The sequence below is a fragment of the Eschrichtius robustus genome, chromosome 3 (genome assembly GCF_028021215.1).
Source record: "Eschrichtius robustus isolate mEscRob2 chromosome 3, mEscRob2.pri, whole genome shotgun sequence".
NCBI lineage: Eukaryota > Metazoa > Chordata > Mammalia > Artiodactyla > Eschrichtiidae > Eschrichtius > Eschrichtius robustus.
Genome location: NC_090826.1, coordinates 116,171,910 through 116,188,055, shown reverse-complemented (window position 1 = coordinate 116,188,055; position 16,146 = coordinate 116,171,910). Strand labels below are relative to the sequence as shown.

The following is a 16,146-nucleotide window of genomic DNA, read 5'->3' as shown; positions in this document are numbered from 1 at the left end:
GTGCCCAGAGAATAATTGGATAGCATACAATGGTTTTCATGCAAATCCCTGGCAATTAGAGTTGGCGATGAATTGGGTTTGAAACCCCAGTGAAGTTTTCAATCAGAATTCTCTGAGGGTGGTTTCTGGAGGAAGGTGATGATGGGGCTGGGGGTTTACACAAATAGGAGTAGATAAAAGGGTGTGAGGACCAGGTATTTGCTTCCTAAATCCTTTGGGAGGGGTTGCAGTTTGAAATCAATGAACTATGGGCGTCAATGTGATCTTCCATCTTCCCTTAGGGAATAAGTCTCTCTCCATAAAGAAGCAATGCAGACTGACCCCTCCCCAGGGTGTGGAGTGTTCCCAAGAGCTTGCTCCCTGGCTGTCATCTTTCTGAGAGGATTTTTTCTTTAGGCCCAATAACTCATACACAGCTAAAGTCTTTGCCTTCCCTGAGATTAAATTCTTAAGGGTTCAAAGGAAATAGGATTTGTATTCCTGAAGGGTTGCAGAAAAGATGCCAGAGTTAGACTAGTTTGGGAGTGGCTGGTGGCATTTAGTGGGTTAAATGGACTGGGGTGACAGGACCCCAGGAAAGCCTTAAAGAAATGACTGAGGCCAGGGTTAGACTTACAGAAGAACTATCCAAATTCAGTGTAGATAACACAGGGAAAGGCCAGCCCCCTAGGGGACTGGGGCAAAGCTGTAGAGGTGGAATGGGGAGGAGATAGCCATGGGGAGGCGTCTCCAACCCATCCTGACCTCTTATCAGCTGCAGGCTTCTGCCTCTGCCTTTCTTTTGTGAAAGATGTGAGAGCTGCAGAGCTATCTGAGGGTCTCTCTAACAGGACTGAGCAAAGAGGGATTTCTATCTGGAGGCATGGCTTGGGGTGTAGATAAGACAACCCCAGTGGTCTTAAATTAAGCCTCCCTTGCATCAGGTTGACACTGGAAGATTCAACAAGCAAGTCGAAAATGCCCTCTCCTCCCCCCTTAACTAGGTCAGCCTCTGAATCCAGTAGCTTGTAAGGGAGTTGGCCAATGTCTGAAGGATTGAGAGTGGTCAGGTGCTGCACGGGGGCAAACTATGAGACTAGGCGGGAAAGGGAGTAAGAAAAAAGAGAACACTGGGACACATGCATAAACTGTGGTTGGAGACCTTAGCATAATTTAGGTTTGTAAATTATGTCTTTTTTCATTTTCTCTGTCTTCCTTTCTGTTTCAGAATGTCTCCCACCTCTCAATAGGTCCCTAAATCCCACCTTTCAATTTAGGATACACCAATCGGCAGCTAATCTGGTGGTTGCTAGGAGACAGGAGGTGGGGGACTGAGAGGATTTGTCACTGCACCCACCAAGGAAAATTCCCCGAGCCTAGGATGCTCTAACTCATCTCTGCTCCTCTCCTGCACTCTCCTACTTATCTCCAAAGTCCAGAGTCAAGCAGAAACGGTTTAGGGGAGAAACCAGTTATAGCACATCTTTGAAAAATGAAAGACCATACCTAGATTCAGACAGATGTAAGGTACCTCTCAAGTCTCCCCAGCTTTTTAACTGGGTTGGAGGGAGAAACTCATTTGTGTGTGTGTGGTATCTTGGGTAGACGGTGAATTTGTTGGTGCCAGTAGAAGTTGTTCCCCTTATGAAGTGGGGCTTATTCATGGTCCTTACCATCATCACCCGAACTTGGCTGAGAAAAAGCCCTCAGGATCATGACTAAGCATCCCGAGAAAGGGGCGGTGGGGGGGGGGGGGCGCCCAGGGTGAAAGGGTACAGCGTGGAAAGCGGAAGGATATATTTGTGTGGCAAACAAAAAAGGTTTATTTTGAGAGCTGAAAGGTGTTTGAAAGGGAAATTTGGGGGATTCCAAGAAGATGACCCAGCCAGATCAGGCCCTTTCCCATTAAGTATCTCAGGCTTCACAACATCTTGGTTATTTTAGTTCCCTCTACACAGCCTTCCACGGAGAAGACTAGATACAGAAACCGGAGTAAGGAAAACTCATTTGGTAAGGAGTGAGTTACAAATCCTGATTCCATATCCTGAGAACAAGGAAGGAGAACAGAATGAGGTGGAGGGAGAGGCCTGAGAGAGATCAGAGCATACACAAATGCAAATCAGACACTGATGGAGAGGCAAGTATACACGTAGACATCTGTTATTACATGCATGCATCAAACGTGGATATGGGTTCTAACAGATTGAGGACAGACAGATGCACACATGCACACACACACACACACACACACACACACAGGCATTTGGATTATGCTGAGGAGTAAACCTCGGAGAGATGACTCCTGGGAAGTGGCTTTAGAATTATCTTGATATGCTCCCTGGACTAAGTAAGGTCCCCCAGGATGCTTCTCTCCACCTTCCCCACCACCACCCTGATCTCTAAGCAAAGCCAACAGGGAGACAGAAGGCAGGGAGGAAGGCTGGACAGGCTGAGCAGAGAGGAGGAGTCATGCTCTGGCCTCATCTTCAGTTTTCTCTGTTTTTCTCTCTCTGGCTTCTATTCCGATTTCATTTGCTTTCTGCAACAGCTTCTCTTCTTTCTTTACTAGCTAAGCCATCTCTTCTAGTTTAGGTTTAGCTGCTCTCCTCATATTCTGGTCCCCCTGCTCTCCCCCCTTGAGATGGCAGTAACCCCACACCTCAAGAGAACATCTGTGTGCCCCGAGGATGTTTGCACATCATTCATTTTCTCCCCAGGCCAGCCAGAGAAGCAGACGCTGCCAGGAAAGTCTGGTGTGAAATCTCTCTCTCTCTCTCTCCATTCTCCTCCCTCTCCTCTACATCCCCAGACAAAACAAGAAACCACCAGCTTCATAAAAACAGCATAGACTTTAATTCAGGTTGACAGGTGGGAAGAGAGCTAGGATTTGCATCCAAGGATGTCCAGATGAGAAGACTGTGCTGCCGAGAGAGGCAAGGAGGGCAGAGAAGTTTGAATGGCCTGGTAGCAGACCTGGGCAAGGAGCAGGGGTGTAGCCACACAGTGCAATATTGCCAGGGCTTCTGCCAGGTCCAGCAGCACGTCCAGGGTCTGCTGGGCCAGACATGTTGACACCACCATGGCCCTGGACCTCACCAGGGAGTCCAATCCCAGAACCATGCCCTGAGGCCACCAGAAAATGAACCAGACGCACAGGATATCAACCCAGGGACATGGCCCCCTGCCCAATGCCTTCTTCAGCCCCTTGGCTCCCAACAAACCCAGTGGCAACAAGATGAAGATGGCAAAACAGGCTGCAGCATGTATGTACCGCAGAATTTCCCATTCCCCGCTGAAGGTCACTGTGCAGAGTCCATGGGAAGTGTCACTGCCCAGCGTGATTGGCAGTGATAATAGGGCAGCCACTCCCCAAAGTCCCACACTGATCCCCAGCCTGAGGCCTGGGACGTGACCTATACCCAGTTTGGGGCCCAGGCAGGCATGGCACCCTATCAGCAGAGCTTGGGCAAAGGCTGAGCCATACGAGACCAAGTGAGCTAGGTGGCACAGGGAGGTGATGAGGGCCCCACTTAGCCCCCGTGCCAGGATGGGCACCATAATGCTGAAGAGAGCACTGCCCACAGCCAACTGCACCAGGATAGACCGGTTCTGGTAGACCCGACGGGGGAACAGAGGTCTGAGAAACGCGTAGAGGACGGCTCCACTCATCAGGATGCCCAGGACACTGGCGAGGATGAAGAAGGGCAGTGAGGAGTCGTCGAGCAGGATACAGGAGTGGCAGGGCGCAGCTGCTTCCACATCGGTGAAGTTATAGTCTGCGTCGTACAACTCAAGAAATTCACTCCAATTCTTGTCTTCAACGGCCAACTTAGTACAGTTGTCATCAGCCACCTGGAGGACATTCTCAGAAGGGGCAATCAGAGCATCTAGTTACCCCACTGAAGGGTATCCTGGGAACCGAGGGCAAGAGGTGGGGAGAGAAAGACAGTGGGGAAGTGGGGGCTGGAAGAGCTGGATGGAGTGGGGATGGTGGGAGAGGACAAGGCAGGGCGACTCAGGAGGAGCCAAGAGTCATAAGAAAGCAAAGGAAGGGACTTCCCTGGTGGTCCAGTGCTGGGGGATGCGGGTTTGATCCCTGGTCGGGGAGCTAAAATCCCACATGCCTCGCGGCCAAAAAACCAAAACATAAAACAGAAGCAATATTGTAACAAATTCAATAAAGACTTAAAAAAATGGTCCATGGCAAAAAAAAAAAATCTTAAAAAAAAAAAAAAAAGAAAAGAAAAACAAGGGAAGGGGAGTGGACAGGACTGGGAGAGCGGGGAGGGGGGAGGTCTGGATGGAACTGACAAAGATGAATGAGGAGGCAAATAATGGGGGACCTAGGACACTGAGGTAACAAGGGGAGAAGGAAAACGAGGGAAGGGACAAGAAATGAGAGAAGGAGAGAGGTATACAGACCCGAGGGGCAGACAGAAGGAGGGGTGGGGGGCAGAGAGGGAGGGGCTGTGGGCTCAGCCCCACACTCACCGGGTGCAGACAGTTCCCCATGACACTGCTGGGCTCAGGGCAGGCAGAGAGATGGGCTGGGATAGTTCTGTCAGTGGCTGTGGTTCCCAGATAAGTGCCAGGGACTAATGAAGGCCATTGGCTCTGGGCAGGGCTATGGGGCGGGCAGTGCAGGATGGGGATGCATTCAGGAAGTCTTTACCCCACGCCCACTGCCTGCCTGAGCCTCAGGACCACTTGAGGCCCTGGCCCGGGGCTTCCTGTTTTGAGGGTGGATTCCGCTGGTGGGGACCTGCACTCAGGAAAGGAAAAAGGTGGGGACCAGAAGGTGGGTATTTTCCCGAAGGTGGAAAGGGAGGCTTTCCAAAGGTGGAGAAGCCAGGGGGTTCCCAGCATAAAGGGATTCTTCAAGCACAAGGAAGGAAGAGGGGGCCAGAGGTGAAGTGTGAGACAGAGATAAGAGATGTGCTGGGAAGTTGGAGGGAAAGGGCAGCTGATGGCTCTCGCTGCTTCTCTGTCCCCTTGAACTTGATCCAAGGAAAGATAGTTCAAAAGGGACGTGTTTGTGGGAGGGGGTATTAGTGCTGCTTGTGGCTGGATCCATGTGATGTTGACAGCCTGAGCCACATGTGTGCGAGCAGGGGCTCTTTGTGTATCAGTCTGGGTGTAGGAATGTACTTACTTATCTGTACTTGTCTGTGTGTGTGGCTGTGTATTGTGTATCCTGTGTATCATATCTTAGTGCTAGGTTTTAGGCACGTGTCTTGGTGTGTGTACTGCTATCTCCAGGTCTGGGTGTTTCAGTGTGAGAGGAGGGAGGGCTTGGGGGCAGCTGTCAAGGTTGCATAATGAAGCTACTTCAGGGAGCGATTGGGCACTTGCCCAGCCACCTATGGGCACAGCGAATGCATCTTCTATACCAAGCAGAACACATGACGTGACAAGTTAAAGCAGGCTCCGGGGGACAATGGGACAGCATATTTTAAAATGGGACTGTTGCCTATGGGGTAATCTCTATTCATATTTCTGTTGGGGGACATAAAAGCTCTGGAAATGCTACACTGGCCTGGCACCTTAGCAAGATGTAAAGTTTCTTGTGGTGGGGGAGAGCTATTTCTCTCCAGTTGGCACAGGGAGAAAAGGCGTGTACCCTGAAGAAGGATGCCTCTAAACCGACACCTCTGCTCCTTGGTACCCCCTCTCCCCACCATCCCACTGCTTTCACGTGATCTCTGCTCTTTTGTTCCCTCCACCCCTACCCTGCATTTTATTTCCTCACTTGGGGACACTTAGCCTGGACATTGGGAAGGGTGAGTCATGGAGTGTCCGAGTTGGAACAATGAGATAAACAGAGTTGGTTAGGCGACACTGTTTCATTTGTCCAGGAAAGCGCGGGATGTGGTAGCGTCAGGTCTGACGAGTGGTCTTTCCCACTCACATAGCGCCGCCTGGAGGCGGAAGTCAAGGTGCAGAGGGATGGCCATCTTGCTAAGATGGTCCCCTTTCTCCCAGGACTCTAGCTTCAGTTTCAGGTTCAACATGAGGTGGGCTAGAAAGGGAGTTTGGTGAGGGGGGCTCTGTTGAAGTGGTCCTGGCATGGTGTTGGGGGGGGGGGTGTCTCCTCCTTCTCCAGCACAGCCTGGCAGAGGGCATGGGGAGCAGTCAGGTGCTGTGGAATGAAAGGACCTGGCCAAAGGGGATGAACGCACTTCTCTCCCTTGGAGAGTTATATCCATTCCATACAAGATGCCCTGGGGGGAGCAGCACGGCAAGGCACACACCACCCCTGGAGGCGCCACGTGCAGGGGGACCAGCAGAACAGCCCTTACACACACGCATCCCAACAGGAGCAAGAGCGGCAAGAAGGAGGCAGCCGAAGGACACGGATAATCCGGATATATTGAGGGTGGCCCCTCTGAGATTAGCACAGGAGAGTTAGAAAGATTATAAAGATACACGATGCCCTCGCTGCTCCCTGCCCCGCCCCCCCCCCCAAGACGGACACACACACAGCACAACGGCCCCTCTCCCCCTCCCCCCGCCCCCGTACAAATATGGCTTCTGTGTAATATGGACAGAGTGGTTCAGCTCAAAGAGGAAAAGTCATTTTCCCAAAAGCGGGTGCTGGGAGGCAGGGAGCCCACAGGCCTGGGGCCCTAGGCTGCCTTGCTGCTGTAAGAGGAGGGGACCCCGGGCTCTAACCAGCGGCTGGAAGATTCACAACGGTATTACCTGAACTGAAAAGGGTGGCAGATCTGCTGCCTGCAGCTGCCCCCACTTTGCACGCCCCTGGGTTGTCAGGGCAGGAGTACATGCTGGAGGAGGGGGAGAGCAGTGCCAAGGGGCACCCTGGGTCTGAGGCAGGGCGGCCGGCTGGCGGGGAGGGGCGAGCAGTCTCGTCTCCACGGCAACCGGCTCGGCCACAAGGAAGACAGAAAATCAAAAGCAGGGGTGGAGATGGGAAGGAGACAGGCAGCATCACTCCCAGCCCTCAACGCGCCGGGTACAGACTATGGGAACAAGAAGTGACAGTGGTCATTCCAGGGGTCAGCGCCAGGGAGAGGCCGAGGGATGCATAGCAAAGGCTGTGGCACTGACTCCGTGGCTCTGAGAGGGGAGATGGAGGCGGGGGTTGAATGCCCTGTGTTTTAGGGAGAGATGAGGCGGACGTGAGCAAAAACACACCCTGGGACTGTTTTCTCCATGACAGATGGGCGCTGGGGACGGCATGGAAAATACCAGGATGGGGCGACATCCCAGGTGAGGTACACAGCCTGCCTAGGGACCGTCAGCTCCCAAAGCCCTCCTTTACAGGAGCCCTCCTCCCACAGCCCGCCCACAAGCCCAGGAGCCCCTCTGCCTCTCACTCACACACATATATGTGCACAGACACACACAGACATGCACTCACATTATTCCCTTCGTTTGGGCAGGAAACAGCTCAGTGCAGTGAAGCTCCTTTTAGTATTTTTGTTGTTATGTCTGCCTGGCTGCTGAGGGAGGGAGGGAGGACTAAGGGACAGCTTCGGGAACAAGAAGGGGCACAGGGCAGCACAAGACAGGGAGGAGGAGTTGCCGAGCAATGCCATAAGATGAGTGGTTGCCACAGTCCAGGGCTCGGGTGAGAGTGAAGGGCCCCTCGGCGGGGAAGCGGATGCAGTTTAGGGCCCAGAGCAGTGTCTCTCCCACAGCTGCTGGAGCAAGGAGGGCAGCCTTGCTCTGCTATCATCCCCACCGAGGGCAGTTCCTGGGAAAAGGGCCTGGCTTCATTCATCGTGGGGGGCCATCTCTGCCATCCTTCCTCTCCAAGTCTGCCCCTCCTGCAAGGACCGGTGTCCTCCCCCACGGGGAAGCCCTGGGCCCCCGCGCACGTGGCTGCATGCCACCTGCAGGTCACATCCCCTCGGGGACCCCCATTCACTCCTTTCCTGTTGGGGTGGAGAAGGGGGTGTCAGATGGTACCTGCTCCTCTGTCCAGAGCTCAAGGTGTGCGACTAACAGAGGAAAAGCCACCTCCAGCTCCTGCTCACAACCTCCCCGTCCCTGGAGAAGTCCAGGAAGAGCTCCTGCTGTAGAAGATGGAGGGCTGGTGAGAGCCCCCCACCAAACTGACCCCGCTTCTTTCCTGCCCTTACCCTCTCCTCATTCTCCTCCTAACACTCTGGGTTTTTTAAATTTTGTTTCTGTTTTCTTTTTTGTTTTTTGCTTTCCTCACCCCAGGACCCCTGCCCCTCCAGCCTGGAGACGGATTTGATTTGGGATTGTTACAAAAATAATAATAACCCAAACGCAGAGAAGCCACGGAAAGGGCTGAGGGCAACCTTCCCTCCCCCCGCCCTCCTCCCTCCCCATTCCAAACCGAGTACAAAACCGCACCCAAAGCAGACATTCTGTACAGGGGGGTGGGGGGGGGGGGCTGGGGAGCAAGCGGGAGGGGTGGCCCTGGGGTCGCTCTGTACAAGTCCAGGTTGGTGATGGCCCCAGCAGTCCCCACGGGGTCCCTGGGGGGCTGCCCCTAGATGAAATATTCCTTCTTGTCGTCCCCGCCCGACTGCCCGCCTTCTGCGTTGATGATGGCTGTGTCCGCATCTGGGGCGTCATCAGAGCCTTTCGCCTCGTGTGTCAGGTAGGTTCCTGGGGAGAGAGAGAGGCTCCTTCTTTTAGGAGCAGTTTCCAAACCTCTGAAGCCCCTCTGTCCACTTTTCCACCACCCACCCACACCTTGCTTCTGTAATTTTTCTCCTGCCTAGAGCTTTCTTCCTCCCCGCCTGCCCTAATTTGCATCTTGCTGCCAACATCCATCACCTGACCACACCTCCAAGAATTAATGACTCCTGCCTTTAATTAGAGTCTGATCTATAATACAGGCCAAAAAAAAAAAAAAAATGGTGTGTGTATGTGTGTGTATATGTGTGTGTATGTGTGTATATATGCGTGTGTGCATGTAAGGTGGTGATAGGGAAACTGCTAGGTCAGCTCCATGACAACGAACCTGAGATCTGGCTAGCATTTGCGCAGTCCACCTAAGTCCAGCTGCTGGCTAGAAGGAATAACAGAGGGGGAGGTCTGAGAGGAAGGCGTGTGAGAAAAGGGGAGGGAGAGATGGCAGGGATACAGGAGAGGAGAGAAAAGTAAAGGGGTGGTGTGAGGACAAGGCACAGGGAGACCAAAGGACAAAAAACACGAGGCTAAACAGAAAGGAGGAAAGTGCAGGAAGGAATGGGAAGAAGATGCAGAGTTTTCGGCAGTCCTCTGTCTTAAAGGCAGGAGACCCTGGAGGCAGAGCAGCAGGGGGGAAGCAGCTGCTGACTGGGTGGGAAGGTTTGATTTTACTTGGCTGATCACCAAGTGATCACGCTCTGCTGTGGGGTTGGAGGTGCTCAGTTTATCACAGGGTTGGCTGTGTTCTTTCCTCCTCAAACTCTCCAAGGGGCCGACTGAGTCTCCAAAGGCCCTTCCTGCAGCCTGCTCCTACCGGCCTGCCCTTCACTCACTGATCTCCCTACCCACGCCCACGTCCTCCTGATGCTTCCCTCACGCCTCTGACCTTTGTGCCGGATCAAGTAGTGGCCAAGGAAGATGAGCAGGATGAGCAGCAGGAAGACGATGAAAGCTACAATCCCGCCAATGATGGCGTGGTAGGTGCTGGAGGATGAGGGCACCGGACTGGGATCTGGAGGGAGGTGGGATGCACAACAGTCAGGTCTGGGAGGAACCCTTTATCGTACAGCATTTCTGACCTGGCCATGAATCATCTTGCACGGCACAGAACATGGACTAACATCAGGAGAATGGAGTGGCATCATCCAGCAAAAAGGGATACGTCTTATTTTGTACCTAGTTTCTTACAGAGTATCTGGAACAGAGTAATTGTTTTAAAATAATGTAATCATGAATACATAGATACCTCTGCTCACACTGAACCTTTTGAGTTCGTGAACCTGAAGCTTGACCTTGGTCAAAGATCATCACTTTCATGTCTAAATCATCTCTTGTTCTCTCTCTCTCCTCTCTCTCTCTCTCTCTCTCTGTGTGTGTGTGTGTGTGTGTGTGTGTATGTGTGTGTGGTGTGCCTGTCTGTCTCTCTCTTTCTTTCAATTTCTGGTCATCAGAGTATTTCTTCCCTATCCCCCATGCCCTCTTATCCTCCCGTCTGCTTTATATTCTGAGCTGGCCTTTCTAGGGGGGGCTTCTCACCATATCCACCCATTGTCCTGATATCAGATAGGGAAGGAGAAGTGAAAAACTGATGGAGCCAGGAAGAGGCACTTTGAGAGCACCTTACAAAAGACGATGGAATGTGACTCCCTGCATAAAGAATAGTGTTCCTTCTTGGTAGGGGAGCTTAGAGTTCCAGCAACACCCAATCCTCCAGCAGGTCTCATTAGAGAGGTCTGGGACTCCATCTTCACTTCCCCACCAACCAAAGGTTTGTGGGAAGGACAAAGACTGAACTGCTTCCTCCCATGATGGCAAGGTCTCGGGCCACTGGATATAGAGAATCTGTCCTCCATAGCAGCATCTATAGAGGACAGATTCCCAAGCACAGGTTTGGCCAGGCATGCGAAGGAGAGCCACAGCCTTAGTCAGAGTTCCGCAGATCTGAGGAGACAGTGCACAGGCCCAGGACACAGTTCTGATGTGTCCCAAATTACATGAGCTGTAGTTGCGGCTCTCCCACCCATGGGAGAGCTACTGTTTTTTTTATAGACTCAGCTTGAGCCTTGATGCCTCATTGACTCCTCATACATTTTGTCTCTCCTGCCTTATGTCTCCTCAGGCTTGACTGGACCAGCTTTTTAGTTCCTTGCCTGTCTCTGCCTTATTTGGAAAAAAAAATCTTATGCTCTGGTTTTTATGCTCTGCTTGGGAGGGAGGGAGAAGAAGGTCCCTGGGGCTCTATGATAGGAGGGGTGGGTGTGATGGTGTAATCTGGAGGAAGCACAGTGAGGTTATCCACTGTTCTTCCTCTTCTCTCCCCTCTCCCCCCGCCCCTGGGAGAATGTGAGACACAATCCACATTAAAAATCAGTCCTGGATAATTATCCCAGAGGCTGTGGGAATGTAAATTCCCTAGAAGAGCATAGATCTGCACGACCAAAATGACCTCTGGGGTCATCAATTACATGTCACTGTCTCTAGGTAGAGCTCCATTTAATTTCACTCCAGGTAGTTGGGAGTCAACACGGTTTAGGATTATTTCTGGAAGGAGATGCAGTAACTCCTGCTACCACCAGGCGTCAGCACTGGCAGCAGATGCCGTCAAACAGGACCGCGCTTTCTAGCACAGGGTCGGGGGAGATCAGCAAGAGACCAACCACAAGGGCACAGGAATTTTCTCTCACTGCCAATCATCGTCAGAGATCTGGGGGCAGACACAGGACCTCAGTGCATTGTCCTTGCTCCTGGCACCCTACAATAGCTTTGTTTGTTGTGCTGAGGCAGCTCCCACATGCTGAGGTCTGCTCCTGGAGTTGGAATCACCCCATCTAGACACTTTGGTCCCAAGATCTCTGATCTCTTATCCCTGGGAGGCCTGGCTTCTATCCCTACACTGCTTTAATGGGCATTTCACATACGTGAGTCTCTCATGTTCCCCTGCCGATGCATTTCCCCTATTCTGAGGAAAGGCTTATTAAGGCTTTCTGGCAGGACCCCACTGCTGTTGGGGTCTTCAAAAAACCTCCTGCCACCTCTGCATAAAGAGGCCTCTGTCCTAGCCTATCACTTCTCCTGAAGCTGGATTGTGTGGTCACACCTTTGGGAAGAACTTCAGAGAAGGAGCATCATGTAGTCTCTCTAGAAAATATGGCATCTGAGAAAAGATTCTGACTGTCTCTCAGCATAGTACGAACTTATCTCTATCTTCCACCTGGATTCTATATAGTGTGTCCAAGGTCTGCGGAAAAAGGAGATGACAGCAGCAGCATGCATCCTGTACTAGTCACAGGAGAAGCAACTCTGAGGACAGCCTGTTGCAAAGGGAGATGCATCTGCACCCACACTTGAGCGGCTCTGGGGCCTCTACACACAGAATTCTTATTCTTGTTGCCAGGTGAGTGCAGGGGCTGGAGGATGGTGTTGCCTGGGTCACCACTGCTAAACAAAGGCAGATGAAAGTCCACCAATCCACTGATTTTTCCTTATTCCACATTCTAGAATGGACCTAGAGCCTAAGTCCTCAGGCCCTCTGGTGGTGGGCTGTTGCCCTACTAGCCCACTCCCAACTATGGTCTGGGGATGCTATCAGGAGACGGAAAGACCAGGGTACCAGATGGCAGAGGAGAGGAGAAGGGGTTTGCTGGAGGAGAGCTGCGGAGGGCTCACCGTTCACATTGAGAGTGTAGTAAGCCTTGTAGCTGCCCATGTTGCTGGTGGCTGTGCAGCCGTAGGTGCCGCTGTCACTCTTGTTGAGGAAGGGGAAGATCAGGGCGCTCTCCTGGGTCATCTTTAGCGGTGGCACACTGCCCTCCTTCTCCCATAGGTACTGCTGGGGGCTGTTGAGGCAGAGAAATCGAAGTGTTCAGAAAAGAATAGGGCAGGGAGCTAAAGAAGGACAAAACAAAACAACACAAAACTGGGAGCAAGGAAGTCAAGGACAGTTTGATGAAGGCTCGAGCAGTTATAGGGGCCAGAGACACTGAGCTGCTCAGAGGCAGGCGGAGAGTGACTCCTTGGGGTTCAGTCTGGGGACGAGGAAGATTGCCTAGCTTGTATCTAACTGTGACTTGGTTCCTTACAGGAACCTCAGGGGCTCAGCCAGGGGGCGGCCCCTCCCCACTTCTGCTGCTCTGCAGGAGAAGCAGTCAGAGGATGGGCGTTGTTGGACAGTGTCAGGGAAAATGAGAGGCTCAGACAGGACGAAGGAGATGGGAAGACTTTAGGCAAAGTCTTAGTCTGTAGAGGTGTATTACAATCCAGGAAATGGATCTCCTTACGCGGGATTGCCACGCCCCTCGCAGTGGAGCAACAGCTTCTGGCCCTCGCGGGGATGCGGAGGGTCTGGCCTAATCTTCGCTGTTGGTGTGTCTGTGGAGAAGGAAATGGGGTCAACGTGAAACTCAAGGTCACCTCGATCTCAGAATCATCCAGTTATGCGTTTCAGCCGCCACCCCTAAAGGCCCAGGAGCCCGAGAGGCTGTGAACAAAGACCACCCCCCAACCTCTGTGAGCAAAGACCACTACTGCTGTTGGATGTGTGAGGGAGTCATATGGCAACCTTGCAGAGGTAGGATTATGGAAGGTCTGTCCTTGCTGGGGACCCAAGGGATGTCTTAACAGCTGAGAAGGGGGAATCACTGGATCATCTGTGCCTAGCACATAAATGGGACTTAATACATGTTTCTGACGGAACAAATAAACTTGAATTTGATCACTGATTGAGTTCACAACCTCTCCGTCCTCTCTGCAAGGGAGCTTAAACGGGAAGCAATGCTTTAATGCAGAACATCATTTTTAGTGGCTGGTCCAAAAATGAAGTGAGAGCTTTGAAACAGCAAGAGATGGAGGTCATATTTTGGCTGCAAAAAGGCCCTGACACAATATAGATGGGTTCTGGGAAGGAATGATGGCATCTGCCACCGATGCCGAAGGGCTGCTTAGGAGGCTGGGTCCAGATGGCCGCATAGAACAATACAACCAGATGCCGGTTTAGAACAACAGATAAAGAGGCCGAGCTTCCCTTAAGGATAGAGCCAAACTTAACATCCGGTTAATGAACGTGTTTCAGTCCAATCAAACGGGACAAAGAGAATCAGGCCAGGTGAGAGAACAGGTGTTCCAGGGGCCCACAGCCAGAGAAGCCTCTAGTGCAGCACCTGGAGGATAGCATTTGTTGACTGACTGCTGATCACAGTTGGGCCAAAATGATCCCTGGAGAGTAACTGCCAGATGGTCCAGTACCCAACAGAGAAGTCTCTGGGGCTCAGACAGGGGATGGCCTTCTTTAGCCCTGGCCAGGGACCAGGCCCTGGACAAGGAACCCAAGGCCAGGGGCTTTACATTCAGAACTAGTAATCAGAGAAGCACCTTATAGCAATAGAGAACTTTGAAGTTTACAAAGTTCTTTCATTATATAGCGTTTCATTTATCCTCATGAAAATTCACTGAAGTAAGAAGGGGCCACTACGAGATTAAATGCTTTGGTGAAAGTGACCTAGCTAGTAAGCAGTGGCTCTGCGGCTAGAATCCAGGTTGTCTGTTTCCAGATTGAGAGTCTGCTAAACGGACAGTGACACCACCCCAAACCTACCTCATGGTCAAGTTTCAGCAATGGGTCTAGCAATTGATTTAAAGAGCACTGAAGTCAGGCCTGGATCGTCCATAAGGAAGAGATGAAAGGTTTGAGTTATTTTAGAAAAACACCCAGCCTTTAGATAAGTTAGGACGAGAAGTGCATTCTTTTATAACTCATTATCTTCTGCCTTTCTACTTCATTTTTTTTTCCCCTTGACTTTTCTACTCAGAAAAGTTCTTTTTGAAAATTTGTAAATTTCCTCAGGTGAGTGGGTCGTTTCCCACCCATATTCAAGGCAGATTCCACAGAGGGATGAGGATCCTTGGAAAGGTTGGGAGTAGTGGTTTTGACAGTGGCCATTTCAGGTCAGAATCCCAAGAAAAATCACAGACCTGGGGCAGACTAGTGGGGGTACTATAGGGAAAAATCTGGGAATCATGATGCCAGAGAGAGCATGTTTTCCTACCACCTCTTTCCTTGAACTCATAGTATGTTAGACCAAGAAGAAGGCTTTGTGATTCCATGTCCATCTTCTCATTTAGCAAATAAAGAATCAAGCTCAGTGGGGTAATTTCCTTAACATCACTCAGCTAGTAAGCGGTGGAGGGCAGACTAGAATCTGTCTTCTAATTCTTGATTTGCTACAGTTACTGCTACAATTTACAATCTAGATGCATAACACTGGCCTAGCCTAGGAGATGGTAAATTTACCTGTCGGGCCAAATCCTGCCAGCTACATGTTTCTGTAAATAAAGTCTTATTGGAACATAGCTACGTTCATTTGTTTACCTATGATCTATGGCTACATTCCTGCAGCAACAGCAGAGTTAAGCAGTTAAGACAGAGACCACATGGCCCTCAAAACCTAAAGTGTTGACTATTGGGCCATTCATAGAAAAAGTTTGCTGACCCTTGGCCTAACCCTGGCAACTCTTGTCTTATTTTTTTTTTAACCTATTTACTTATCTGTGCCTGGTGCTTCATATACAGTAACCCGCACGTTTCTTTTCCCCACTCCCTCATACCGGATACTCTTCACTCACGAGCCCATGACATACATAAAACTTCAATGCGTTGAGCGGTGGATCTGTCAGCTCCCTTTAGAGATTCATGGTTCACAGAGCATACAATGTCTGCCCCATCGTCCTCCCGGGTGACCTGGAAGGTGACTGAGCTGCTCACGGTGAAGGTTTTGCCATTGGGATCTTCCTGTATTCGGGTTGGTTCCCCTAGAGAGCAGAAACAGACACACACTCACACACACACATAGACACAGAGTGAGCCCTAACATGCAGAGATTGTGTGGGCCCCACTGTAGACATACAGATGGTGCGTCTCAACTTAGGCAGGCTTAGGAAGTTGTGAAATGGATATGTACACACAAGGAGGATGGAGTCCCCAACGCGCGCGCGCGCACACACACACACACACACACGACTGTACACAGAATATCTGTCATTCCCCTTTCTTCTTCTACACCATGCCTTATGTGCACATACACAGGCATATAGACATGTACCCCTCACTCCCTCTCTCCTCCCCGCTGTCCCAGCACCACCTCCTCCTGTCACCCCCAAGGCAGGAGGGACTTACCATGAAGCTCTTGGTCACCCTTCCTCCAGGTGAGCTGGGCTGCAGGTTTGCTCCCAGAAGACTGACAGTTTAGGGTAGTTGTATCCTTTTCCCGTAACGATGACTTGTAGCCAGTGATTATGGGCTTCTGTGGGATTCCTGCCATGGATAGGGAATGGCCAGGATAGGAAAGAAAAGCACCCTGAGGTCACACCTCATCTCTCCCTGCCGAGATAGACTCTCTGAGGGTTAGGATATCTGAGTTCTATTTTGGTTTATGATGGGTAGAAGGCTAGAGAAATTATCTTTCTCTTATCAAAGAGAAAGACCACCCCAGGGGGAGGAGATATGGTGGTGGGAGATTTACCATATCTGAGATGATACATGAC

The 16,146-nt window shown here is 51.3% G+C and overlaps 2 protein-coding genes across 4 annotated transcripts in view; both read right to left on the bottom strand.

Moving 5' to 3' along the window:
* Positions 1–2,829: 2,829 nt before the first annotated feature.
* ACKR1 (atypical chemokine receptor 1 (Duffy blood group)) lies at positions 2,830–4,542 on the bottom strand. Its single transcript, XM_068538286.1, has 2 exons — positions 4,471–4,542; positions 2,830–3,831 (listed from the first exon to the last, which is right to left on the bottom strand). The coding sequence occupies exons 1-2, from the start codon at positions 4,489–4,491 to the stop codon at positions 2,860–2,862; spliced, it is 993 nt and encodes a 330-aa protein (XP_068394387.1). The 5' UTR covers positions 4,492–4,542; the 3' UTR covers positions 2,830–2,859.
* A 3,700-nt stretch (positions 4,543–8,242) lies between these two features.
* CADM3 (cell adhesion molecule 3) overlaps positions 8,243–16,146 on the bottom strand; it is a 29,420-nt gene continuing 21,516 nt past the window's right edge. For all 3 annotated transcript variants that reach the window (XM_068538285.1, XM_068538282.1, XM_068538283.1), the window contains 6 exons: positions 15,779–15,916; positions 15,244–15,414; positions 12,888–12,978; positions 12,277–12,446; positions 9,497–9,622; positions 8,243–8,583 (listed from right to left, as the gene is read on the bottom strand). In XM_068538285.1, coding sequence (XP_068394386.1) covers positions 8,465–8,583; positions 9,497–9,622; positions 12,277–12,446; positions 12,888–12,978; positions 15,244–15,414; positions 15,779–15,916 — 815 coding nt within the window. In that variant the 3' untranslated portion in view covers positions 8,243–8,464. The remainder of the gene's footprint in view (positions 8,584–9,496; positions 9,623–12,276; positions 12,447–12,887; positions 12,979–15,243; positions 15,415–15,778; positions 15,917–16,146) is intronic.